This window comes from Tinamus guttatus, unplaced genomic scaffold, assembly GCF_059628265.1.
Source record: "Tinamus guttatus ecotype Peru unplaced genomic scaffold, ASM5962826v1 Tinamus_guttatus_pri_ptg000240l, whole genome shotgun sequence".
NCBI lineage: Eukaryota > Metazoa > Chordata > Aves > Tinamiformes > Tinamidae > Tinamus > Tinamus guttatus.
This window is the reverse complement of record NW_028288774.1, coordinates 4,902,936-4,930,447: the sequence shown is the minus strand read 5'-3', so window position 1 is coordinate 4,930,447 and position 27,512 is coordinate 4,902,936. Positions and strand designations below refer to the sequence as shown.

General features: G+C 39.2%; 1 protein-coding gene across 3 annotated transcripts in view; it reads right to left on the bottom strand.

The window, feature by feature from the left end:
• Nucleotides 1-27,512, bottom strand: part of SHANK2 (SH3 and multiple ankyrin repeat domains 2) — a 272,573-nt gene that overhangs the window by 31,013 nt on the left and 214,048 nt on the right. For 2 of the 3 annotated variants that reach the window (XM_088525741.1, XM_088525739.1), the window contains 2 exons: nt 6,214-6,349; nt 4,464-4,544 (listed from right to left, as the gene is read on the bottom strand). In XM_088525741.1, coding sequence (XP_088381867.1) covers nt 4,464-4,544; nt 6,214-6,349 — 217 coding nt within the window. Of the gene's footprint in view, nt 1-1,397; nt 1,419-4,108; nt 4,118-4,463; nt 4,545-6,213; nt 6,350-27,512 lie in introns of all 3 variants that reach the window. The other variant, XM_088525740.1, reaches the window with a different exon arrangement.

The following is a 27,512-nucleotide window of genomic DNA, read 5'->3' as shown; positions in this document are numbered from 1 at the left end:
CCCCTGCCACCTCCTACCTTCTCCCCTGCCACCTCCTACATTTTCCCATCCTCCCATCCAAGCAGAACCTGCTCCCCAAACAACAACCACCAAAATCAGTCCAACGAAACCGGAAAACCCATATTTTCCTCATAAAGGTCTCTCTCACCTATAACCCAGAAAACTCTCCCTTTGGTTAACAGAAAACTGTACAGTAACAACGTAAATGCTTCTGATACATTGCCAAAACATATTTTTGGGAAGAATGCAGGAAGCAGTGGGGTTTACTCTGTCATAGTCTCTATACAGCTGGAACCTCTGCCAGTGACCTCAAATGAGGTCAGGAAGAACAGAAAAATAAAGAGGAGAAAATAACTCATCCGTCCTGATTTACACTAAAAAAATGCAACCCAAAACTTCACTGCTGAGAGAAGCCACTGCCTGCAGCCTGGCTTCCCTCTCAGTGACCCTCAACTTCTCCTACTACAGGCCGCAAACCACCCTGCCGGGTCTCAACCAGGGCCCGGTGGGTTCGAGGCTCCTTCTGGGGCTAGACACCATGAGAACGGGTGCAGAAACACAGACCCTGCTCAGGAGAGCTCACAGTCTAAGAAAGCAAAAGGACATACAAGAGTATGGAGAAAATACAGCTAAACACAAACAAAATTTGCATACATATATACAGTTACACTCATAAAAACTACTAGAATGGGGTAACTATTTCCACCTGTCCCTGCACCTAGCCACTTAGTTATCAGTTAAATGATAACTTAATAGGGATCACAGGGGATGTGGGTCTTGAGGAGAGATTTCAAGGGGGAAGTAGTAGCCTTATGAATCAGTCCAGGGAGGGCTTTCCATGCATACGGTACAGTGTGGAGGATGTTATATCGAAAACTTAAAATTGTGCAGAGCAGCATTTCTCTGGGGTCAAAATTCAAGGTGTGGTGTGCAAGATCCCTATTTCCTGAGACAGACACAGTGTGGTTATGTGAGTAACGTCTGGCCGTTAAAAAGACAAGGGAATCACTAATGTCGGCCTACACTGAGGCTATGTTACTTGCCACATAGTCTCCAGGGCCACCAGTTAGCACAGTAACTGCGGGGAGGTGATATGGAAGGGTTTTTAAAAGAGTTGGATACAAAGAAGGAAAAAAAGGCAAGATGAAGGAGAGGAGACAAAAGGAAGAAATGGGGGGGCGGGAGGGGGAGAGCGGTATTTTTGAATGTAGTCTTTTGCTTTAATTCTTAGTGTGTTTGCAATTTTTAACTAAATAACTAAAAAAACATATACAATAACTAATGTACATTTGACACCATAAACTGGACCATATGTCAACATTTACAATTATGTTATTATCCTTCACTATGGAAAGGTGAGAAACAGGTTAAACAAGAGACAAAATGCTTCCCCTTACCCTTCTTCTTCCGTACTGAAGCTTGGAAATAGAAAGGGAATGAACTGTGAATCAATTCTGAAGGTAATTTTTTAATGCTAAATCCTTGTCTGTTACTTTGAACATAAACATTGTTTTTCCATCTCTAAGAAATCAGTCTCTCCCTACTACCCTGTCCTAGGCAAGTATCTATCACTGTAGATAAACAGCTTGGCATAAGCCCAGTTTACCAGGGTTTATACCTCAACTATAGGAAATTGCTCCGCTGCAGATACGAGGTACACAATCAATTTATTTCTAAATTATTTTTAAAATGTAGTAATTTGGGCAACTTATTGATGCTAAGGATTACAATAGTAGGGCAATTTCACATCTTTGTGGACCATAGTAGAAAGGAATTGTTAACACATTATCTGCCATATTTTGTGTTAACTCATTTGAAAGAGAACAACTAAGATGATCTGATATAGCACTCAATATTACTGAGAACAGAGTAGCTAAAAGTCTGTCAATAAAACCTTGAATACATTTTAAAGCCGGGCAAAAGAAGTGACTGGAATGTTTGCAAGATGTATAAATTAAAAAAAAAGAATTATTTAGCTTAGCTAGGAGAAATGACAAAATATACTCTGAGAGAGAGCAAATAGGGAATTTCTATTTATCTTTTTCCTATACTAATAACAAGGGACATTCAATAAAATTAAGAAGCATCACACTTAGAACCAATAAAAAGGAAATACATTTGTACACAGCACATGATTAGCCTGTGGTATTCTTTGCCACGAGACATTATTGAGACTATGAACTTCTTCAATTCAGAAAAGATTACACATATATCGATGAGAACATCCACAGTGTTCATCTATACACACCTCCTATTTATTTTATACATATATTTTATGAAAAAATGCATTTCCATTAAATTAATTAGTTTAATAGATATAAAAATGTGGGTGTTCTCATAGTTTATACAGATATCCAATATATACACATAAACATATATAAATATATAAATTGTATGTATATATATGCGCACACACACACCATCTGTGTTTGATGTCAAAAGACAACTTTTAACTTAGGATAGTGAGAAAATCTTCTCTTTAGGGGCTCGTTCAATTGTTTCTTCTCTTACTAGTCCCTTTATATGATGAATATTAAAATAGGTAGACTACAGATTGTATTTATAACAGTAGTCATACTGTTTGCTATGGTGGCAAATGTTCAGAATATCTTGGTTTATACAGGCCAGTTCAGGAAGAAGAAAAATCTCTGTTATGTCATGTATTACTATAGCTTTATTAGAGAACAAATACTTCTGGAGCAGACTCCAGTACTGTTCTTCAGCTCACTAAAGTCCTGCCATCATAACATTTGCCCAGGGTAGGTAAAGATAAGGAGGAACAGGCTCAAGGACATCCCAAGGGTGCTAGTCACAAGAGCTGCAATGGATCCTGAGAGTCGATGAGAACAGGACCAGGTACTATTCAATGAACAAGGGGGAGAGTAAGCCAAACTACGATGCTCTTCATTGCAGAGGTGGCTTTCCCCTGAAAAGGTGTGTTGTTCCTCTCTGTTTTATGAATGGTATCCACTATGCAAGATTGAAAAGTAAGAGAAACACAAGAATATCCTCAGGGACTTGCAGAAGGGAATAATGAAGTGGGAAAAATGGTGCCCTGGGTCCCTTAGGACTTTTGTAGGTAAACCACCAAGACTCTTAACACTCCCTGAAAGGACAACAAATCAAAACTCCCCACACCAAAATATGGGACATGGGAGAAAATTCTACATTTTAATCCTGGAAGGAAAATAGAAGCATTCATAAACTGTAGAAACCATTAGTCAGGCTCCGAAATATCATGGCACAAAATAATCAAATTTTATGAGACTTGTTAGATCTAAATAAATAGAATGCCTCATTTTGGTCTCCCTATGGTTGTTAGCCTATACAAAAGACAGTGACCGGTTCAGCATCCATTTCTCAGTCAGAACTCCCGCTGCAGCTATGGGAGTTTTGACTCACTAAAGGATGGATGGGGTCCATCTGCCCCAGTAAATATTGATGTCTAGGGGGAATCTGTGGCCATTTCTCCACGAAGCTTTGATTCCTTCCAGTTATCCTTCATATGAGTCTAGGTCAAAAATAAAAATGATTACATAGAATTTAAATCAACACAGGATTACAGTGATGGGAAAAAGAGCTTTGCTGTCTGAGAGGCTTTATTATTCTGCAATGAGGGATGCGGTTTGTTTTTATACCCAACATCACTCACTAAACACACTACTCTAGAATAGCCATATGTGGATATGCTTTCACTTTTTGTCTTTTCAGATAGGGACCCATTCATAACAAATTCGTTAGCCTACCAGAAGAAAAACTGTTTTTTTAATTACCAAACAGATTAACAACCAAAAGAAAAGAACTATTACTTCCTTTACTTCTACAAAGTAAATCAAAACTCCTGAGGAGTTATAATTATCTAGAATGCAGATGATCACAAAAAGAATCTATAATCACATTTCTTAAAATTAGAAAAAAAAGACTGAATGCTCAATACTATTTTACTACCGATAGATAGAAGAATTATGTTTATATCATGCACAGAAGTTAAAGAATATGAAGAATCAGAATAGGTACTTTTTCAGATCAGAGAGTCTAACGAAAACAAGTTGAAGTTGAAGCTGCTTTAACACTGTCAGCTTTTTAACAGCAGCTTCAGGCAGCTTACCTTTATCCACTAATGAGAGGCCACAGAAATTTAAAATAAAACAATATTAGATAAACTGAAAAATTAGAAAGCAAAGCTAACAAAATATGGTAAGGCATTACTTCTTAAAAGATGTGCCAAACTTTGATGACGCACAAAAAAGTACACACATTCTCTTGCATAGCAGTAAAGGCAAGTTTTTTTTTAAAAAAAAATTACTCATGCGAATCATGCACATTTGAACTCTCCAAAGATGCAGCATTCTTTTCTGTTATATTTGGTGTACACAGAGCAGTTCCTTTTAATCAAGTTAACATCTATTGATATTTTTACCCTTCCATTTTCCCAGCATGCTTGTCAAAAAACACATTCTTACCAAGCTCTTCAAGCTCTGAGGTCATTGACTTAGACCGCAAGGTCAGTGCAGTGGTTGGAGCTCGCTTAGGAGGTGGTGGGGCTTTGTATTAAACAGAAGGATATAAAATATAAGTAAACATACATCTCAAATGCTATTTATTTGCAGACACAATTACATATTTAGTCAAAAGAATATGTCGCACTAAATAAGGTAATATTAAAAACATACAAACAGAGGAAAAACCCTCAGATGCTTTTCATGTATTTCTGCACCATTCTACTTTTAGCATAGGCTGTTTGACACATCAGTAAGCTTTTATGTAACAGGATACAAAGAAACATTTAAAGCTAAATAATTCTGCACTTCCATTTTTCGCTATGAGAAAGATCTTCACAGTAGTTATGCCCCTCTTTCTAAGACATGTACATAGCTAAAAATCTCTTGGAGACCAGCTAAGTCTCTGCCAGATTAATTTCATCTTTGAAGAAACTTTGCCTGCTGTTAAATCCACGAAATATAAGGAAGAAGATTCCAAGTGATCTTAATAATCACAGTGAGACTTAGGAAAACAGATAATCCGCAGAATATAGAGCTCTTAGAGTTGATCTTAAAATATTGAGACAATCATCTAGCACTGAACCTAAAATCCAGTATGTCTCTTGGGTATCCTGATACACAGTGTTCCCTGCTAGCTTCGCAGATAGCCAAGCCAGGCAAAACCTTACTGGAGGTAACATTTCCATAGGCAGAAATGCGAGCAATACCAGAAAAGAATCTGCCTGTCATTAAGCCTTATAGGAAAAACAGGTTTCTGTGAAGCAGAAGTTGCTGGGACACCAAGAAAAAATTAAGGTTTCTGAAACATTTTAGTCAATAATATATATCAGATTACACCATCTGGAAAACACTTTGGCAAAGCAATCTCAGGAGGAGAAAGGAAAGAAATAGAGGCCATTTTCTCTTAGTAACTGTACCCGCTCAGTCAGCATCATTTTCTCTGTTGGGCTCCATCACCTGCTTACGAAGGTAGGAGTGCAGGGCAGGAGAAGGCAAAAAGGTAACTTGGGCTCAGCGCCAGGTACAGAGCCGCATGGGTCCCATATTTGTTAACTCTAGTTCGAGCTCTCTCCTTCACCAAGGAGAGAGGTACAAATATATTTTGCAAAGGGAGCCGTACAAACCAGTAAACAGGCTTTCCCTCACTGGACTGAAAATGGAGCGTTTGTTCCAAGATACAGTGGTTTGCCCACTGACGTGCATTGTTTTTCTGCTAGAATGTTACGTATTTTGGATATTTTTCTTACTTTTACAGCTGTCCTTTCTAATACATTTGTTTTGCAATTTTTTAAGTTCTCACTGAGTTCAAGAAGAGTCAAACTAACACCATCCTTCTTGGATGGGAATCTCATCCTTCTGCATATAATTTTCATCAATAAAAGATAATATGTTTTTTTGTGATTTCTTTTTCCTACTGCAAGACACTCATGTCAAAAAGTTTGGGTATAAGAACTTCAAATATCTCTGCCTAAAGATCCATAAAGATGAAATGTGATAATAAACATGACAGGAGAATGCTACACTTCTCACATGTCACATGTCTAAGTCAACAGAGGTGAGTTACTCTAAACTAAGTAACAAAAGAGTATTGCCAATTCGAAAAGCAAAATGTGTAAATCACAAGTTATAAGCCCCAAACTTGTTATCTATACCCTGCTTTCTGTGGAGCACCACTGAAATGGAATAGAATTAGGAAAAGAGGAAAAAATACCTTTCTTTCTAGCTGTGTCGTCTGGATCAAGATTCCTGGTTACTGTGACAACTTTAAGAACTAGGTGATTGCCCCCTTGCCGGATCATGTTCACCACCTGCCTGTGTCCGACCTTCACCACATTCTCATTATTAACCTGTAGAGAAAGAAAAGATTCTTTCAGCTCAAAATCCAGAAAAATTCCAGTCTTTCAGTTTTAAAAGTAGAAGTCAGAAAGAACAGGAAGCTATAGAATTTCTGATTACTGCTTATTAATAAGAATGTATTTTTAAGAAACAGCAGAGAGCTGACACATTAACAGGAAAAGGAAAGCTAGCTCTTCATGATATACATATCTTATTTCTTTATAATTGTTAGTTAAAAAAAAATAAATGAGTTCAACTAAGTCTTTCCCTTTATTTACTTCCTACAGTTAGTACACTACTATTCTATAATTCATGAAGTAAAACTGCTTTCTTAAATTATGGTCATTATTCACCACCGCACTATTCACATATACTAAAATGCATCCTTTTCTTTAATATAACCGATGAGATATTTAGAAGTTTTATTTTATTTATTTAATTTTCCCCCTCTCCCCAGAATCATCCAGGAACTAGCACTTTCACTCCAGAGGCATTCTTTCATTCTGTGTGTTCCTTCCCTTGTTTCCCAGCATTTCCATTCTGCAGGTGTATAGACTGCAGTCCAGGAAAATCTTTATGGAAAATATGGGTTAACATGTGAAACCATGACCAGCTGTTATGATTATATCAATATTTAATTGTGTAGCGCTAAACTTTAAAATGTATACGCTCCCTGGTGATTTCCTGTGTTACATCATCATTTCTGCATATGCCTCTTTCCATAATATTAATACATAGGCATAAATTAAAGTGATATTTATAAAAAAGCTAACAACGTAGATAACTAATTTATTTATTCACTAAGTGAAAAGATAACAGAAAGTTATTTGAAATCTAATCAATAGCTGTATGAAAAACCAACCTGCCATATGCATTATTTGAATATGAAAGATACTAAGGAATTGGAATCAGTGAAGAAGAGATTGCCAGACTACATGTTGGGAATTTGATCTTTATCCAAAATTCAAGTTCTGATTCAGTTATCTTGCATGGAGATCACTCTGTGCCTTCCAAAATGAACAGTCATTTTCAAAGCAAGTGTTTTTACCCTCCTCTATTTATTCTGACAGGCACAGCATCTCACACTCGAAAGAATTTACAATTTAGAGCAAAATCTCTCATTAAATATTACTGCTATTTAGCAAAACAACAAGCACAAGGAGAGTCATTCCAATTTGAAATCGTGTTTTCCTCCACTGTATCGCAGGAAAATCTTGACTTTTTCAGGCTTTAGATGAGACAAGATGCATTATGGTGAAATTACCTCTCGGTAAGCCATATTTTTGATACACCACTGCTGTAAAATGTTTCAAAGCACCATCCATGTGCTATGTCTGCAAGTCTGAGTTGCTTTTTAAGAAGCTTTTTTAGTTTCACATCAAATTATGTAGGTGTAACACATTAACACATGCTGAACACTCAGACCTGTTGAACAGGCAAATATGAAGCTCTTCCATTCTGGAGGTGGAAGATATAAAGAATTGTTGGTTTGAATAGGACTCTTCCTGCTTTAGTTTGCATCTTCTTTGTGTCTTGTATTTAATTCCAAGACATGATATTTATTTAGCTGGGCCAATGTATGTTTAATGGGCCTAAACATTTTAGCGAGCAGAATTACTATTTTTAATTCCTAAATTTCTGCCAGTACCTCCCCAAGGTAACATTTTTCCATGGGGAAAGAGTATTCAACTAAAAACTACTGACTTGATCTACTATATTTTTACTGAAGTTAAAATTCAAGGTTTGAAGTCAGTAGGGATTAGAATACATCCCCTTTCCAAAAAATAAATGGAAACTTCCAAATAAATCAACAGTTAATATTAATCAAACACACTACTAAAGTGATAAATGTATAAAATGATAAACAGCTTATGCAGCATGCCATCTGTTCTCGTAGTTATGTGCAATGATGATATTTAACATTTAGAGCAAGAGCAAATATATATGACACATTTTTTAAAACCTCTCAGATTCTCTAATTGACAGTTTATAGCAGTTTTGTTTAAAAGGCACAGTTACAAAGCTGGTACCAAAAAGATTTCTGTTATAAAAATAAAAAATATTGATAAGAGATCTGAAGAGTATTTGATTGAAGGAGTTTACGGAAATATTTGTTAGCAAAAGGATTGTGAAATCAGCAGAGCGGTACCTCATCTTTATCCTCCTTAGAACCTCAGTGGGTAAAACTGCAGCATGATTGTAGAGAAATGATAATAACACAAGGGTCACCAGTTTTCAAGGAAATAGGATTTCAGTGGCAGATTCTGTATTTCTCTTGCCCCTTTCTTCAATCTTTTATACCTACACCAAATGACTGCAGAACTTGGTGTTAAATAGTACCATAGTGGACCTCTAGCAGTTTGGCCTGGTAGTTTCAGTCTGACATTACTGTGCAACACTTTTTCAGGTATGAATCATGTGATGATACTGGGTCTGTGCTTCCCCTTTGGGTCTTGGCAGTGGAGAGCTGACTACTGCACCTCATTTAAGCTCTGTAAGCAAACTCAGGAAGGTTAGTTTTTATAATCAGTAAAATATTTGAGACACCTATTTCACCTGCATCGAATCCTTTAACAATAGCATGTGTATGGTATTGATGTGATCACATTCTTTGAAATACTATTTGGTTTTTGTAATACTGAAGCCCCCAAATTATTTGGTTTTATTTGCCAAGTTTTTAGAAAGATGTTCCATAAAGAGTTAAACTAGTAAAGTCAGTCTTTAAACACTTATTTCTCTCTCTTTTCCTCTGCTTGAATAACTCAATTTCTGCGTGTTTTCTATGACATGTCCCTGCAAAACCTTAAGTCCCTCTTTTCCTTTCACGTTTCCCCAAAACTTGCCTTCATAGAAGCTTTCCCTTGTCTTTCAAAAACAGGCAAGAATTTAGAAATAGATTATATAGATGCCCCCATGTCCTTAAAAATAATTTGAAATGCAATCAGAGCTCTTTCAGGCAGAACTTATTTGGGGGGGCATGCACAAAATGTTCAAGGGTAAGAACATTTTTATATATGTTAGGATTTGTCATGTCTATGCCTCAGTGTGTTTTTTCCACCTTGCATACTCAGGGCACGCAGGGATCCCCTCATGGCCCCAGAGCCCTGCGATCAGAGCAGACGTCTGCGCTCTCCAGCAACCTGTTGAGCCTTGAAAACACTTCAGCGCTGTGCAGTGGCATTCCACATCCCTCACACCTGGGCTTGTGCCTTCTTAAACCTCCAGAAGGGAGTCTGCGTGAGAGAACAGGCCTCTTGCACAAAGAGCAGCAGGGATAAAGGGTTCTCTCCCCAGCATGGGCACTTCCTTGAGACATAACGCAGAACTGTGGAACGAACCACGGTCAAGGACAACTGACTACCATAAATTCCAGTATCTTCAATATCCAAGTCCATCATGCTGACTTTAAGTTATTGAGAACTAATACACAGCAATATTTAAAAGACCATGAGAATTCAAGTATAGAAAAATATGTGAAAAGAGTGTTTTCTAAGAAGAAAGTATCAAGCAATTAATCTTTTTCTGCATGAAACATCTCCCATATGCGATAGTCCTATATACAAACCATGATACATGACCACCCATGACATCCTTAACTCCACAGATTTCTCCTGAACTTTATGAAAAAAGATGCTCCTGTTTGGGTAAATCTACAGTCTTGCTAACATGGCAGACAAGTGCACAGGACTAACAACAGGCAGTTGATGGACAACAGTCTAGGAAAGGGAAGCAGTTTAGGAAAGGAAGGGATGCAGACAGAAGCCAAGTGGAAGGCAGAAGTAGTAGCTAAAGCAGGATGACAGGTAAGAGCACAGAGGTGGGGAAGCAGTGATCTTTACAGCAAACACAGCCCAGATAATCCACTAAGCACGAAAGGGCTTAAATAGGATGCAGCAAGAGAGAGCCACAGTTAGATCCACACTGGTGCAGCTAGAGCTGTTAATGAGAGGTATAGAAAATCATAAATTGGTTACCTCGTTTTTAATCATCATATTCACACACCACTAAATGACCACTACACAGCCTGCAGGGCAATATAGTAACTAGTTTAGAAGCAAGATTACAGATAAAATTACTTTGACATTTGTTCAGGGCCTTCCTGAAGATTGGGCTTACATGTGCCCATGCAAAAGAGCTGTGTATTTGCACAGTTTTAAGAAACCAAAACAGGTCCTTATTTCTCATACAACATCACTCCACAGATAAGCTACAGCTGGATCTCCATTTTTTGCCACATCCCAGCCCTATGTAACAGACTTGTAACAGCCCCCTTGTAAACAGACTCTTCACAGGGTAAATACATGTGTTGGTTTTACACATACGGCATAGCTAGCACAGAAAAGAAAAAATGTGGTTATTTGAAAACACGGATATTTTGGAAAACAAGGCTTTAAAGGTTCTCCTAGAGATGCAGGCATAGATTTTATGGATACCAGGCTGGGCTCCACAGAAGGGCTTGGTTCTGGAATATATAACCATGCAATGGGCTGTAAAATGAAGTAAAATAACCTGCACATTGTAGGATAGCAGATGCATGAGCTGGAACATATTCACCATAGCAGCCTTCCCGTAGGAAGGTGCAAAAGAAAAACACTACCAGGAAAAGGGACCTTTGCAGATTTTGTTCTATTAATAAAAAGGAAAGAATCTTAATTTCTTCAATGCATCATGTAGCAGCCTAATCCCTTCCATTATCTAAACGTTCTCTCAGTGAAAAACAGAGTCAAACATTTTGAACAGTAATTAAACAGACAAAACTCAGTTGCTTTGCTCACGATGGCCACTGCATCGGTGCAGCGGTGAATACATTCACCTTGCAGCTGTCAATACACATTTTCTCAGAAGAATCTTCTCAGAAGCTCTTCCCATCCCTCTGACTAACTGAAAATCCCCAAAACCTGTTACACATGCTTACAAACCTCTGCCTACACACTTTTAAAAAATCCACCATTTTTGTAAACGCTTAACACACGCTAACACAATTAGAATTTGTACCAGCAAAGTAAATACACGAATCATTTTGTAGACTCAGAAAATACTTCTGCATTTCAAGCAACTACATAATTGTGCGCACGACACTGCCTGAGTACCTCACAAAGCAGCACAAATTTACCATCTCTGAAGTATTTTTATTCTGCAGACTAAAAGCAAGACAAAGAGCCGGTGAGGTACCTAGCCCCTCTCTGGGAAGCTATTCATTCGCTTCTTATATCTTCAGGGCCAATGTTAGATTCAGCTACCAGAGTGTTTTATGGTTGCTGAAAGCCAGCAGCCAGTCTTGGGCTGTTCTTAATCTGTTAACGATGGGTTGAAGCAATATTTAGCACAACCCTAGGCCATGTTCAAAATCTGCTCTCTGCAAGTATATTTACTGACTGAAATCCTATTATTTGCCTTGTGTTTGAAAACCCTGAATTCCTCTGGAATGATGAATGTTTTTACTGGTGAAGTTTTTCTTGTCTTCTGTCCTCACTATTGTAACTAGCATCATGAACAGGCACAGATACAGCACTAAGCTGCATGGCCTATGCAGGAGAATTTCTGCACCAAGCAAATTTTAATAAATTCTGCAGTCAGCATATTTTTTCCTGAGTATTACAGGAAAGCACAGTACAAGAACATTTGCTGATAACAGCCTGGGGATCCAAATGACAAGGAAAGCCAAAAGGTCCAAATCTAATGTTGAGGATTTATATGGTATTTTAAGTACCTCTAATATTCATTAAACCTCAGACAATTTCAAGATTCATTACCTCAACAAGTTGGCACATGAGTTTAATCTGTGTCTTAGATTAAAATAGAAATTAATAACATAGCATATAAATCAGTACCATAAGGGAAATTAATTTCAGAATCTTTATCTGGAAACCCTGTTATTCACACCATAGCATAGAAGCTTAAACAAATAGAGCCGAGGGCTTCAGCCCATTAGCCTCAACTGTTAATTTATTGGACCAAGTTCTGAAACAGTCCAGAAAATTATCTGAAACTCCTAGAAAGCATCTAATATCAGTAGGTAAGTTTCTTGACATGCTGATTTCCAGCATAAACACATTTGAGTGTTACTACTTTTTGAACATGCCCTGTTTAATCTAACCCAGAGAGGCTGTGGAGTCTCCATCCCCAGAGATGCTCAGAACCTATCTGCATAAGAGTTGCAGGATATCTAAAGAAAAGCATCCTGTAGGAATACTATTTCTGGGGGGGTTATAGAGGATTTCACCCTGTCCTGCAGCCCGAGGACACAACGGGAGAACCGTGAGCCTCTGCCCCAGCAGCTCCCGCAGCTGGGAAGGTTGTGCTGCTGGCCGCCCATCCTCGCAACGGTGACAGGCTCAAGGACAGTGTCCTGGGGAGACCCAAGAACGCTCCAGCCAGATGCCAGACTTTTCCTGGAACAGCAGAGCTAAAACCACTGCTGTCTGAACTGCAGCGTGAATCTGGTCTCTGCTGGAGAGCGCTGAGCTACTCTGATTCACCAGGCTCACAAGAAAGGCTTCAGCCTGCACCTCCCCATGCCGTAGCGTAGCGCCAGCACCGCAAATCCTCAGCTGAGCTCAGGAACATCTATTTCTGTTAGAAGCATGGAAATCAAGAGACATGTCAGATCACAAACTCCAGACTCCTCTGCTGTCATGGAAACTGCATCACATAATTTGTTCCTCAACATATAGCCAAGCAACATCTTGTAATTACTTGAATTTCTTCTCCCCATTATTCCTATTAGATCCAGAACCTCTTGCAAGGACCTCTTTGCTAATTTCCACGCTAGGTCTACTCGTGCCTAGTTTATACCCACTGTTTTTTTCCTGTGTCAAATTGCCACAAGCGTAAATAACTCCTTGCTCTCTACCACCCATGCTCTATATATGTAGCTGAGTGGCAATAACATCCTACCTGAGCACTCCTTTTGCTGGGCTAAGCAAGTGTTTTTAATCATTATTATAACAAGAAGTCTAACAACCTGGATGGAGTACAAGATCTGTCCAGCACTTCCAAGTGCTATTTTATTATTTTATTTTTATTTTATTATTTTATTATTTATTTTATTATTTTATTTTTATGTGCCTAGCTTCAGTAAGCAAGTTTACACAGATGAACTTTTGTTCACTTGAAATCCACCTGCCTCGTACCACACTCATGTTAGCACCCGACCTCCCTGAACTGCACAAATATCTTTTTTTCTTATCACCTCTTACATCACCCTCCTTGCCACAGCCATTGACATTCCTGAGTACATCAGAGAGCTACTTAAACATTAGCAAGGGGACTTTAACTTCGGCAGCAAAATAAAACTCGTAACAATGACAACAAACACTTAACATTCAATTTAACCTTGCTTAAAGATTGTTAAAATACTGTACTTTTTTTTCCTTAAGAGTTTTGAATTTTGCTCAGATGAACATATATGAACATATAAATAATAGCATAAAAACCCCACAACTAATATGTTAGGAGCTTCTCATTCCCCAGGTTACTTAAAATGAGAGCACTCATTAATAATAATACAAGAAAAAAAATAGAGTAACACATCAGCATGATTTCTCAATAGACTATTACTTTGTCTCATTAAAAACAATGACCAGGGATACAAAACAGGAGTGTTGTTGCTGCACAGCACCCACTTCTTATATTCTGGTAGGGGGTCAGAGTTGAAAGAACAGAGCATGAGAGGAGGAGAGTTGAACATTCCTGTTTCTCTATTACCTATGCCATGGAATGACAGTGCCATGGAACTAAACTGGAGAAAGAGCTCACATAAAACTAGCATTTTGATCTAAAATTTTGCATTTTGCTTACCTATACTTAAACTGAAAGCTGCTGACTGTCCTCATGAGACTACACTACACAGAATATCTAAAGACCACTCAATTACCTGGACCCATCACTATTAAAAATAATTGTCTCCATTAATCAGTAACTGTTACTATTTTGGATGATTTGCCTTAAGTCACATTTCTTAGGAGAGGCTCAATTAACTTTATTGCAGATGACTGAACTGCAATGTACGGCAATCGATTAAATTACACTTAAGATGAATTTGTCCAATGGCTTTCAGGTGCAAGAGATGGCAGTTTTTCAAACAATAACTTCTCTTTGGAGAAAAAAAAAAAAAAAAAAAAAAGTGAATTGTGCACATCTGTTTTCCTCTCACAAACACACCCAAAAAATTTTCCATTTCTGAAAACTCTTCAGAGTAGCATCTTGCATAACCGGCACATACTGACACAAGGTAGTATGAGGTGACCTATACTTGATATTTTAATCTATTTTCAAGAATATGACTTCTATTTACTGTTTAACTGTTTATGAATGTCAAAGCCTGACAAAAACAAGTTCAGGGGTTCCTGGACAGGTCCCTGTGCAGGCCAGTACAAGAGTCAACACAAGAGACCATCTTCCTAGCAAGGGCGGGTGGGTTTGACCCAGCTGATGGAGCCCCCCTGGCTTCTGGGTACCTGTGCTCACAGCTCAGTCCCATTAGCACCTGGTAGCCTGTTTGCTTTCTGAGGCCTGCAGTTGTTTTTGTGCAAAATCAGCTGCAGGAAGATAAGAAGATATCTAAATATTTTGTGTACATTCTCTGGCCTGTTAAAAACATGCTCCATTTTAATATTCAGTAAAACTAGAGTGAAGGGAGAAGCACAGAGAGTATCTTAACATTCACTTCATAAACATGCATCTGCTACTTCATTTTTTTTCCTGGGTGCTACATATCCTATAAATTAGGCAACACAGCCAGCTGTGCACAGCTCGAAGTACCAACACTAGCAAGCTAGTGGTCACACAGGCACTAATGAAACACCTCCAGCATATCTGTCCTTCACAGAAGGAAAGCACGTATGAAAATCCAAATTGGCTTCACCATCCCAACCAGGGGCCGCTTTCACATCGTTTCTCTGACATCTCTGCAGACAGAAGTGAAGAATATTCCTGAGGTCAGGAATTAACCTTTGGTGCAGGGGGGAGCAGGTACAAGCCCAGCTGTACATGGAGGCTGCAGCTCTGTGGTGGGAAAGCAGGTCTAACTGCTGCGCTCTCCTGCACAGACGTCCCCCCGTCCCCACACCAGCTTGCCCTGCCCTTGGCCGAGTCAAGGGTAGTGGTGATGGTGGGATAATGCTGCCATGGACATTCTGCAGGGTTGGCCTGCAGTGCCGCAGGAGGTCCAAGGGCAGCTCCTGCAGCTCCCCGCCAGCCCTCATGGACCTCAGTTTGCCAAGCAGCACTAGCCCAATCCCTGGGGCGCCCCTCGTCCCATCCTGGGACACCTCCTTGTAGGGCCGCACACAGAGAAACAACATCCCGAGGACAACACTCGGCCGCCATGTGCTGGTCCTCTGATGAAGCCATTAAGCTTCAGACCCCAATGAAACAATTTCCAAATTGACACTTGATAAAAACATGAGTCTCTGTTCAAACCTAAAAATACACCCTTTTAAAAAATGAGGAATACGGTGGAATTATGCAAGTACAGGGAAGACAATAGATCTTTGTGTGACTTCTCAATGAAGCACTTGATAAGTATTTACAATAGCTGGGAGATAGCAGGCTGAGCCCTTCTATTTTTAAAACTGCACATACTTCTCTTAAAGGCCTTTATGCAGAGACTTCTAAAATATGTATTGAGATACTGATCTCTCTATGAATATTAATAATACAGTCCAATGTTCTTTTTCATAAGGAAAGCACCATTGGTCAGGGCAACTATTTTAAACTAAACATGATACATGCAATAGAACCCCCCAGTCCTGTATGTCCCGATGATTTTTGGCTCAGGCCTTTACACAGATTACACTGCTATATTGACAGAGTGCATTGCCATCAAGTGCAGATAATCTGTATTTCCTCCTCCCACATACAAGCACTTTCCAGAAAATGCATCTGCTTTAACAACAATAAAAAACGTATTGCTCATGTATTTCTCTTTATGTAGAAAAATAAAATCTTAGAGCATACAGAGATAATCCTTTCTTAAAGGCATGTTAGTCTTAGTTAAGCACTGCATTAACTCTGAATCACTTTATTCAAATAATTTTTTTTTTGAGGCTCTATGCCATGTTGTTAAAATCACAGAAAAGTTAGTTTATTATATATAAGATGGGATTCACCACAGAAACCTAGAAGAAAACATAGTAAAACATTTATGTTGTAAAATGAAACAAGTAGACAATTATTTTGTTTTTTAGAGATATGCATAGCAAGGAGGTAAGTGCTACATAAGAGAACCTTAAATGAGGACAAGAAATGCAAGCCAATATATGTTATTCAGATATGCAACATGCTGTCTTTATGAGGAACACAAATAGGACTGTTTCCAGAAAAAGAAACCTGAAAGCGAGCAGCTCTAATTTGATTTTTCAACCACGTGGACTCTGTACCCCGCAATAAAGCGCTTTTTCCTTGACGCCTGTCTTCAGGGAGCAGCATCAGGACGGAGCAAGTGTCCTGTGTGTGCTAATGCTTATGACGACGTGCCTCGCTCCGGGGACAGCTCTTGTAATTAGTCACCCACCACGCTTACCCGCAAGCCTCAGTTTTGCACCATTTGTCACTCTAAGACTGCTGGACTATTTTCCTTTGGCTTGCACACATGCCTGACCCATACCACAAAAACACATCCTTTACATCACAAGGCGCTGGTTTAATCCACCTTACCCAAACACTTGAGCAGCGCTATGGGCTGTAGAGAGGGCAAGGAGCTCGTGCCCACGGACCGCTCGGTCCCACCTGCACGCAAGAGCAAGAAGGGATGATGGTGACCGAAGGCCCGGCCTGGGCAATGCACACACGGCAGCACCTGCAGAATTGGTCATCTCACATGCAATGTTTTCTGTTTTATACTAGCAGGTAGCAATACGTATCACTCCTGACTTCTGCGATGTTAGGAATGATCCACCCCAAGTTAAAGAATTGCTAATCGCAATCACCAGACTACAGTTTAATTGCCAGAGGAATGTGTGTGCTTTCTGCAGGTCTTGAAACTCAGATTAAAGGAAAAAAGAGCTCTCAGTCACAGAATCATGGCATGCCATGGATACAAACACAAAAATGATTACCTTAAATTAACTGACCAAAATAAACTACAAGTAAATTTAAACTACCTATAAACAAGAAGAGATTCGATGAACTATCACAAAAATACCCACTCCAGCTGTACCAGTTTGTCTATAGGAAGAGATGCTCCTCCATGTCAGATTAATGCCTGCTGGAGCTCTAATACGTTCCATGCTGTGCAAAACACAACTACTCGAATTTGTTTGCATAGCAGATACTGTTTGCTCCTACCAATCCTTATCTACTTATATTCCATCTAGTCTTTATAATTTTGGTTCCTTGTTTAATATGACTGTAATTCCACCATTTTCTTCCAAAGTTATTCTCTCCTTAATGCCTCTAAATGCTTTTAAATTATATTGAGTAAGTCCTGTCAACTCAGCAGTGGGTATGAGCATCCTATCTGCCTGAGATATTGCAAGTGATGCGCATTAACCAAGTAATTTGCAGGTTTAAGGTCTGAATGAATGAAACTCCTTGGGGGTCCGGATAGACTGGGAAGAGCAGCCAAGGTAATCCCTGCTCCAATTCCCTACTTGCATGCTATTTGAGCAGCATCAGGATGGTTCTAGCAATCTGCCTACTATCAAATATAAAATGAATATGCCCTAAAAGCTTTCACTAATAATTAAAGGAATTTCAGATGGCATATGTTTATACAGAAGTTGAGGTTCAAAGACTTATGCGAATATTAAAAAAATACTAAAATATATCTTTGTTCTCTGTCATCAAAGTAAAAGTTTATTGCATATGAAGGAATTTTGTAGACTACTTAATATAAATATGTGGGGTTGCACCAGAATTGCACTATAAACCCCAAAGTGCTTGGGACTCACTTTGTGAGTGACACTGACAGACCTTCAAGTCTGTGCTTTGGTTTCCGAGCCTTGTAAAGCCCACGAATCCACTGTACCAGGTATAACCAGCCATCATGCACTAAGCCCTAAGCAACAGAGGTGAAAAGCTATGACAGATTCGAGTAGTAAGCACTGTACTTATTAAAAACAAACAAGGGACAAGCCCCTAGTATTGCTGCTTTGGCTAAAGCATCGCACTTGCCCACAAGAAGGTCAGACGTGATCAGATGTGTTCACAAGAACAACGAGAAATCCTATGCCTTTTGCACAAGAATATTGGAATACATATCCACTGTTATAATGCAGATATTAGCCACTGTTATAATGCAGATATTAAACAATATCAGCTCAACAAGAACTCAAAAACAACCAAATAAAAGACAAATTTTGTGGATTTCTTTAAAGAAAAGACTTGCTTATATAAACAACTTTGTTGATTCATAATGAGTCTTCCTGTTACTACTTCAAAGCAGCAAACTTTACATATGATCCACAGAGAACGACAGCTCATCATCACCAGCGAGATTATAAATGCAAAAAACTCCTCTGTTATAAAGCAGCGGTTTGGGTCTGGTTAGTGAACAACCATCTTGGAAGCATAAACAGCAACATCCTCAGATCAGTTTGTCACAGTGAATAAGAACACAAACCTTTCATTACGTTCCATTTTATTTGTAAATACTTGAGAAGCAAAAATGTATTTCTGTGCAATCTGATGACTCATGGAGCACGAGGAGGTTTTCTGGCCTTTAAAGCAACTCTACCTAGACTACACACAGCTCGGGGCCTGGGGCAATAGCCTTGCAAGCGAAAAAACAAGACCAGCTGAGCAATACTTTTGCCTCCTGCACTGCTCCAAGTCTGTGGGTGCCTGCAGTAGTCCTAAGATAATGCAGCTTGCCCTTTCCAACCATTTGCTGCACCACGACATGTTCAAATTCTGCATTAAAACAAGCTCAAAACCTTTCCTTGTAGCCTGGCCAAAGGGGACCCACCTGCCCTCCCCTTCCTTCCAACGCCTACAGTTAACAACAAAGTTGGCCACTCCATAGGGAAGCTGGCCATGCAGTGCACCAGACGAATCAGTGCTGTTACACACTGGCATTTCAGGAACACGCTGAGTATCTGTAAGACCATAAAAAAACAGAGCAACTTATCCACAGTATTATTGAAACAAACATGCCACCAAACGGAACGCAGACACTGTGAGGAGGGACATGAAACACAGGGAAAATAAGCTTTTCTCTTGGAAAACAACAGTCTCATTTGCAGCAACAGCAACTTTGCAGACTTGGTATGCTGCCTCTTTTGCTTGCTGTGAAATGAAAACATGCAAACAAACAAAAGCAAAAGCACTGACGGATTGCAAACTCCATGCTTGGTTCTATATGAAATCTTTCTTTTTTGCATTAATACTGAAGCAAGCAAGGAATAACCAGAAAAGGAACTTATGAAATATATATGGCAAAGGAAGAACAGAAAGGGACGAGATGCCATACACTGAAGGGCAGAATTGCCAGGCACTTTGAGAGTAAGGAAGAGAAATTTGGATTTATACACCAGATATTATGCAAATCCCTTAGAATTTAAATTAAATCGTTCTGTAACTGAAGTGCTGTGGAGTGGAATTTAAATGTCAACCAGCAAGTCCTCATGCAAAGGTTTAAAACATAAAGGCACTGGGGAAAGAGGAAACAAACAAAAAAAAAAGAAGTATTTTATTTCCCAGAAAGATACAATTTTCAAAAGCTTTTAGGTGCCCAGTTGATTTGCACATTTGAAAATATTGCGGCCACCTTTGGTGAGACCTAGGAGCTAAAAGTCCTTAACGTGGTACGTTACGTGGGTACCTGCATCCTAATCGCAAGAACATATAACTCTAGCCAAGGCCCTGGGATGACGACGACCACGTACCGTGAGCACATGATGTGCAAAGCCCCGAGCAGTCCCTGAGAAGCAGGCACACTTACTCACAGGTCAAATGCGTAAAGTTGAGATAACTTCTAGGGAGCAATTGATTCTTTCTGATTGCTACCTTATTTATCCCAGCCTCTGAGCTCTTCACTTAAGCACCAAAATTACAGTGGCATCACAACAGATTTCTCTCCAAATACCTTGACCTAAATCCATCTTGTCCTAGTTACTGACATTGATCTGAAAATTTTAAAGGGACAATTTCTGAATATCCTAATATATCTCTTGTTGATTTCCATTTCTTTTTTAAAACAGGAGGAAGACAAGCACAAAACACCTGACCTGGATCCTGAAATGTGATTATGGTGACACCAAAACTTCAACTTAGGAAACCTGCTGTAGAAAGTAACCTTAAAATGCATTACTCATACTAATGTATACCCCAAATCCAGCAGCATTGATGGAATTGCCCAAATCTGAGATCTTCTGCCACTGAGTTTTATTATTCTATGTGCATCAGTCTTCATAGTGTCTTCCTATAGAACACAAAACACGGCTGACTCACAAATTGAAGCTCAAGCAAGCTTTAAAAATTAAAAATATTTTTGGACATTCTAAATATATGTCCATATTCCTGCCTGAAAGAGTTAAGTGATCAACTTTTATTAATACAGTTTCTTTTGCATATATATATATATATATATATATGTATATATCATATATGCCTATCAGTAAGAGTATATTTCAGAGGAAGCACAAGTTTGTTCAGAGAAATGTAGAAAAATGTAGGGGTGTATTTGACAATGTATAGATCTACTGGAAGTAACTAATAGACATTGGTACAGTAAAAACTGTGCTGTCTTTAGAGGCAGCAATGCAAAAATTAAACAAATAAATATGCTATAAATCAGTCTTTAATGTTTTCTGGGCAACAACAAGTAGGCTTTTCTCATTCCACCCAGTGGCTAATCTCTATACCACAAGCACAGCTACATAAAAATAACACAAAAGGACAATAGATTGGGAAAACAATTTAGGCTTCTCAACAACATATTGACTCCAATTTTAGCGTAGTCTCAACACAAAGTTTTAAAGCAATTCTGGCTATATTTCCTTGCTGTTGCTCAGAAAGAAAGAGATGGAAATTTTACCCTCCTGGAGAAACCAAATCTTGTTGCTTAATTCAGAAATTGATTTTGTCCAACTCTGGAAAAAAATATTTACTGGAATTCACTGCTTTTGCACGTCAAAGTCAGGGTGAATACTGAGGGCTTCCTGAAGTCCTGCACTATTCCCTATAAGCTCCAGCCTCCTCTCTTTTGCGATTCCCTTTTAACGGGCTAATGGTCCCGAGTAATTTTTCCATGCAACATTCTCTCCATGTTGAATGTCCCCGTTCCTCTCGCTTTCCTAATGTCAAGGCACAGCATGCCCTTCATCCTTTCCCTTATTACAGTTTATTTTCAGGACACGTCTAGGGCACAGAGGACGATCCCAAGGTGTCCAGCACTTTGCTGTGATGGAAGCACCTGGGCAAGCTCCGAGCAATCTGGCAGGTCTAGAGGATGCAGTGACACCACGCTGAGATGCAAACTCCAATCTTGGAAGAAATGCCCTGATCCCAGCATGGTGCTGCCCTCGGGCTAATTAGCACCTCATCGACATGTTTTTGTCATTGCTGGTTTCAGCTCAATGCCAGCTCAAGGCTCTCGCAGGCAACGCACGGTGCTCATTTGCACACAGATTGCTAACATGGAGCGCACTGGGACAACAGACAGGGATGATATATGGAGGTTGCTATTGAAGGTGGTAACTGCAAATCTCCAAAGTTAATCAAGATCAATATGATTCCGAGCACTAATGACGATGGCATTCTCAGAACGCAGGGGATTATCTGGATAAGGCATTTGGGAGTCATCCCTCAAAGCGGGAAGATATCGATAAATGCAACGTCCTGGCTATAAAGACTTCCCCTCACTCCGTCCCACTTCCTGAGAATTTGGATTTTACAGCAAGAGGAAGACGGACTAAAGCAGTCTTCCTATAGCCAGATTTTCCCTTAACTTCAGAGGAAAAACATTTATGCTACTGATATTCTGAAGAGTCTCTGGACTACTCAGAAAATGTACGGAATTGTCAAAATCAATTTCCATTCTTTGCCCCTATACTCACATCTTGGAAACTGAAGTCAAAGACAGCATCAGATACACAGCTCAGAGTCACTAAATGGGATAAAATCACTTTCCCTCCCTACAATTTGCATTTTACAGTTAAAAGAAACTTAAACTATGATTCTAAATCTGAAAAGAAAGATCGTAGACTAGGCTTTAATTCCACCAACAAATGCACATTTAGCTGTTTTCTGGTATATAAGCAGCGAAAATTCTTTCTGCTACAGTAAACTATCATATAGATGGGCCACTTCAATGTTGTTTTATGTAACTGGTTTCTACTTCATTTTCAGCTTAATATTATTTCTATCTTTTCAGTTTCTTCAGACTGTACAATGTCTTAGATGTACTTCCTTCCTAGACAGTGATAATTTTCTGTGCAAAAAACTCTCAGAATTTGCATTTACTTGACTTGTTTTTTTACAATGCTCACCTTTTTTTTTTTTCCCTTTTTTTTTTCTTTTTTGGTTAAATATACCTTAGTTCTGCTTCACCTCATTCAGGGAAATTACTTGGCAAGCCATGGCACGATTTAAATATAGCTAGAAATGTCTATATCAAATCTATTGCATATATATTCTGTTTCCTATACCAGAATTTTGAAATGTAAGAATATTTCATTAAAACTTTATTCTGGCACCAGTAGAATCTATCACCATTGCAGATGGCTCTGTTCTCTGCAGTGCAATGACAGACTTTACAAATTTCAAGTCCTTTCTACTGAGCAGGAATGTTAAAGTATTGTGAATACTGCATCTTTTCCATTGTTGTCACCCCTTTCACTTCAGTAAAGTGAACTAATTAAGCAGGGTAACAGGAATGAAATAAAATAAGAATTAGGATCAGAGTTTGTTCTCTAATCACAAACACAATTTCTCCTGACACTCAGGAGTTACACCACTGGCCAACAACTAGTGAGTGTAAGAGATTGTCTGATGAGTATAAGATATTATCTTTAGCCAGAAATATACATTCCAAATAAAATGTGACATGGAATTTTTTTTAAAGTAAAAAGTAGAAGGGAAGGATGGATCTCTTAGATTGTGATAAAAATGAAGACTAGTTTCTTCCATCTGGAAATCAGGAGGCAATATTTTACTTTTCAAATCAATATTAGGAAAGTCAAATATTGTGTACTTTTTTGTTTGATGCTTTGCCTTCTAAATCAGAAGCACAGATATACATATATTCTTTTTAATTCTTGAACTTTGCTTTCATCCCAGCTCCAACCAAAATTTTGCAAAGTCCTACTGCTGCTTTCCATTTGGGGATCACAGTTACCAACTGCAGCTTGCAGGTTTATTCCTTCCTCCCCTGCCTTTGCTTTTTGTTTTTGCTGGAGCAGTTACAACCATTTTAGCTCAAAAACATTGCACTCGGTGTGCTACTTTTACATTTTTTCTTCTTCACTTTACACAAGTACCATCTATTTCAGAAGCTACATGGGCAGCAGCCTCTCCCTTAGATTACTAGGGCAGCTTGTGGCTGAAGCCTAGCAATCCTACAGCTGGCCTGCAGGTAAATAAAGAAGATCCCTACTAAGCTGTATCCAAACACACACACACACACACATATATATATATATATATATATATATGTATATATGTATATATATACATCCCATCCTGGGGTCATCATGTAATTTATCAAGGAGAAATGAAGAATCTTGCTTGAGATAGCTGTAGCCCATTGGAGATCTAACGTGGCCGAAAGCTATATTTTAAGACAGGATCATGACAACTAGTAAAAAGCAGCTAACAACAAAAACCTCACTTAATGTTATATAGCTGCAGAACTGTTTTCACCGTAGACGCTGCATTAGCTAAAAACTTCCTAGATATTACGTATTTACAGAAACCATGAACTGTAGTTACTCATTTTCCTTTCCACTGTCAAAGGGCAAGAAGCAGATTTGAGAGACAGAATTAGTTATCTCAAAAGAAGCATGCACTCTGAGATTTTGCCAGGATTACGGCTAGTGGCCAAAGTCAGTGAACTGCACTTTGTCTTGGCTTTTATATAAGAATAAGGATGAGTCATGCGGGGCTAAAATAAACACTGTTTTAGAGGCAGTCTTACTAATAATAGCTGCTACATCTTCACAGAGCCTTCCCCACTTCAAAGCAGTCTACTGCTAACATGGTAGTACGGCCCACAGCGCACTCGCAACTAGATTTTCCCTTGGCTGATTTTACCTTAGAGATTTGTTTCCACGTTGATATCAAAGCTGGTAATTCGCGCCGGGAGAAGGAGCACAGCAATTTCAGAAATGTGCTATCACGGAAACATTCATACCCTCCATTCATCCTTCATGACAGTTAGTGATACCAAAAGGAGGCCAGATTTCTGACTGCAATACTAGCCTAAAAAAGGCATAATACCCATTCCTCAAACTTAAGTCATGCTTGTGAGCTGTTCTCTAGGAAGAGATAGTATTTTCAGTACACACGTTCTATAATACACACAGGAATTATATTTTTATGCTTTAAGAAAACTACTGAACCGTTATAGGTCCTTCATGTCTCATTCGCTAAGAATGAATATAACCAGCTCCAATGCTTGTTATACACCAAATTCAAATACCAGATATACCTAAAGCGCGGCATACTACACAGCTAACATTATCTAAGGATAAAAACTCTCACATTGCAACAAAGCTCAATAAAGTGAAAAGAAAACCTTCCTGAGTTACTATGAAAAATAATTAGTGCTCATCCCAACAGACAATCCCTCCCAGCTTGGATGTGTATTGGACAACTGTATTTGGATTTCAGTATACTGGATTTATGCTTCCTGGATTTAAACAGCTGCTGTCAAGCTCTCCATGCTATCTAGAACAAGAACATGCTTCTTTTGGGGAAGAAACGTAGCAGCTAACAACTGACCCTTGGTATCTCAGCGCTTAGCCTCAACACAGCATGGTCCCTTATTGGACCATATATCACATTTTCTGGTTTCTCTCAGCCTTCTGTATAGGCAGAGCCTTGTCTTAGAACTTACCACTGTGCCAGGCACCTTTTTTTAAAAAAAAATATAGCCAGAATGCTAATATCGGAATCCCCATAGTTTAAAAAATACATATTTTATAATTGCTTAAGGGGGAAAAATGTTCCGTTAAAAAAAAAAAAGAAAAGAAAACTCCCCACAGGTTCACCACTCTCCTCATCTTTCATCACAAGCCTCCAGTGGACTTGCTGCCAGGTCACTGAATTCTGCCCTCCAAAACAGACAACCCCACCCAGCTTGCAGAAGCAGCATCAATACCAGTCTCTAAGATTTGAATGCCCCAGTGAGCTATTAATTTCCTTTATAAAAATCTTTTAATGAAATAGCCAGACTTGGAAAAGCACAGTAACAACAGATTCATTCATGGCTCTCATGGCTTCTGTTGTATCATGGGCACATGCCATTTGTGTTCTCCAGAGACATCAAAACAGCTTAATCTTCTTAATCTTCCTACACCTTGTTTCCCAAGCAATTCCAAATTACTTTTGGCAAAGGAAGCTAGTAGGACTACAGAAATGAGCTGGTCTGGCACAAGAACATCTTGTTTCTAGCCTTAAAAATATTCATATATTTCCAAGTTTTTTGATATATATCTCTAAATAAATGTATTTATATTTTTATATGTATATACACATACATACATATACGCACACAAAAACTTGGAATACCTTCCCAACCACACTCATTTTGCAGCACAAGCAACACAACTCACTAGGGAGTTACCAGGCATGAGGCCTGGTCATGCAGCACAGGACACTCCTCTTAAGTACTGGAAGAACTGTGCACTTCACCTACTTGCACCATAGACTTAAATTTTCATCCTTCTTTTGTACCACAGAAATTTTGAGACCAAGCATGGCGGTCAAATTCTTCTTTCTTGGCTCCAACATACTGAGGTTTCTTCCAAAACAGTCATCCTGAGACTGAGCGAGGAAAAGATGACGTGGCACATTTCTTCCCATGGAGCAAAAACAAAATATTTGCCATAACGAGCAAGTTACTGCACAACTGCTAGCTGAGACCGCTGGTGACTAGACTAAACCTGCAAGAAACATGCACTGCACGCTCCCATTACTAGTCATGCTCATGCAAAAGTGGCTTGGTTGGTAAACAGCAGCACTGAAGTTAGCTCTGAACTTCTACTTTTTCTCAGTAAAACATAAAACACACATCAAGCAGCTCTAGTACCAAGAGGGACAGAAATAGAAACCTACTTTATCTCATTTCTGCTAGCACAGCAAATGGAAATACACAGACTCTGTATTTCAGGTTACTACAAGGAATAATATTCATTTAAGCACAGATTCACTCCTTACTCCAGCCTGGTCAGGTTGAGGCTGTGTGTACAATCTTATCAATATCCACTGATGCAGAATACATTTCACTCAATTCAGAGCAGAACGGGCAAAAGGACACACATCTCAGATGCCACAAGACACTGCCAAAATATCAGGTAATTTTGCTTGGGTTAAAAATTAGAAAAATTTGAAATAAGAGATGAATGAGATCCTGAGAACACATGAAACGTTGCCAAACCCTAGCAGCATTTTAGGATGGAGCTCGAGATGACTGATGCAAGTTGGGCAATGTGCAACATCCAGCATGGAGGAACTACAAAGAGACTCCCAGGCGTGTCAGGCTTCAATTACACTTTTCTTCTGTGAGGTACTCGCTGAAGGCCTTATTTCCTCTACAAAGCCTAAAACCTATCAAAACATTAGGATAATCTATGAAAAGCTGGTGCTGAACTCAGCAACAGTTTAACCATGTTACATCTTAGGTCCTCCCTCCTAGCAGTTCAGCTGCTCCTCCTACAGCATAGGACTTGCTCTGTGCGTAATTGGCCATCAAAGGAGCTGCTGAGAAAAGGTCCGGTGCACTGAGGAAGCAGAACAAGGAACCAGACATCTGTCTGGTTTCTGCCACAGAGGCCTGGCAAAGAGGATAATCGGGATCTGTGGAGCAGAAAGGTGAACGAAGAAGAGGAGACACAAGTCTGGAGAAGATCCAGGATAGCAGATGAAAGAAAGAGACAGGGGAACACGGAGACAAGAAGGGGAGGAGGGAAAGAGAAGACCTGGGAACAGGAAGGTGCGAAGGATAATCGTGAAGGTCAGACAGACATGCTAGGAGAAGGGAAAAATCCACGGCAGTCTGCAGTAGTCAGC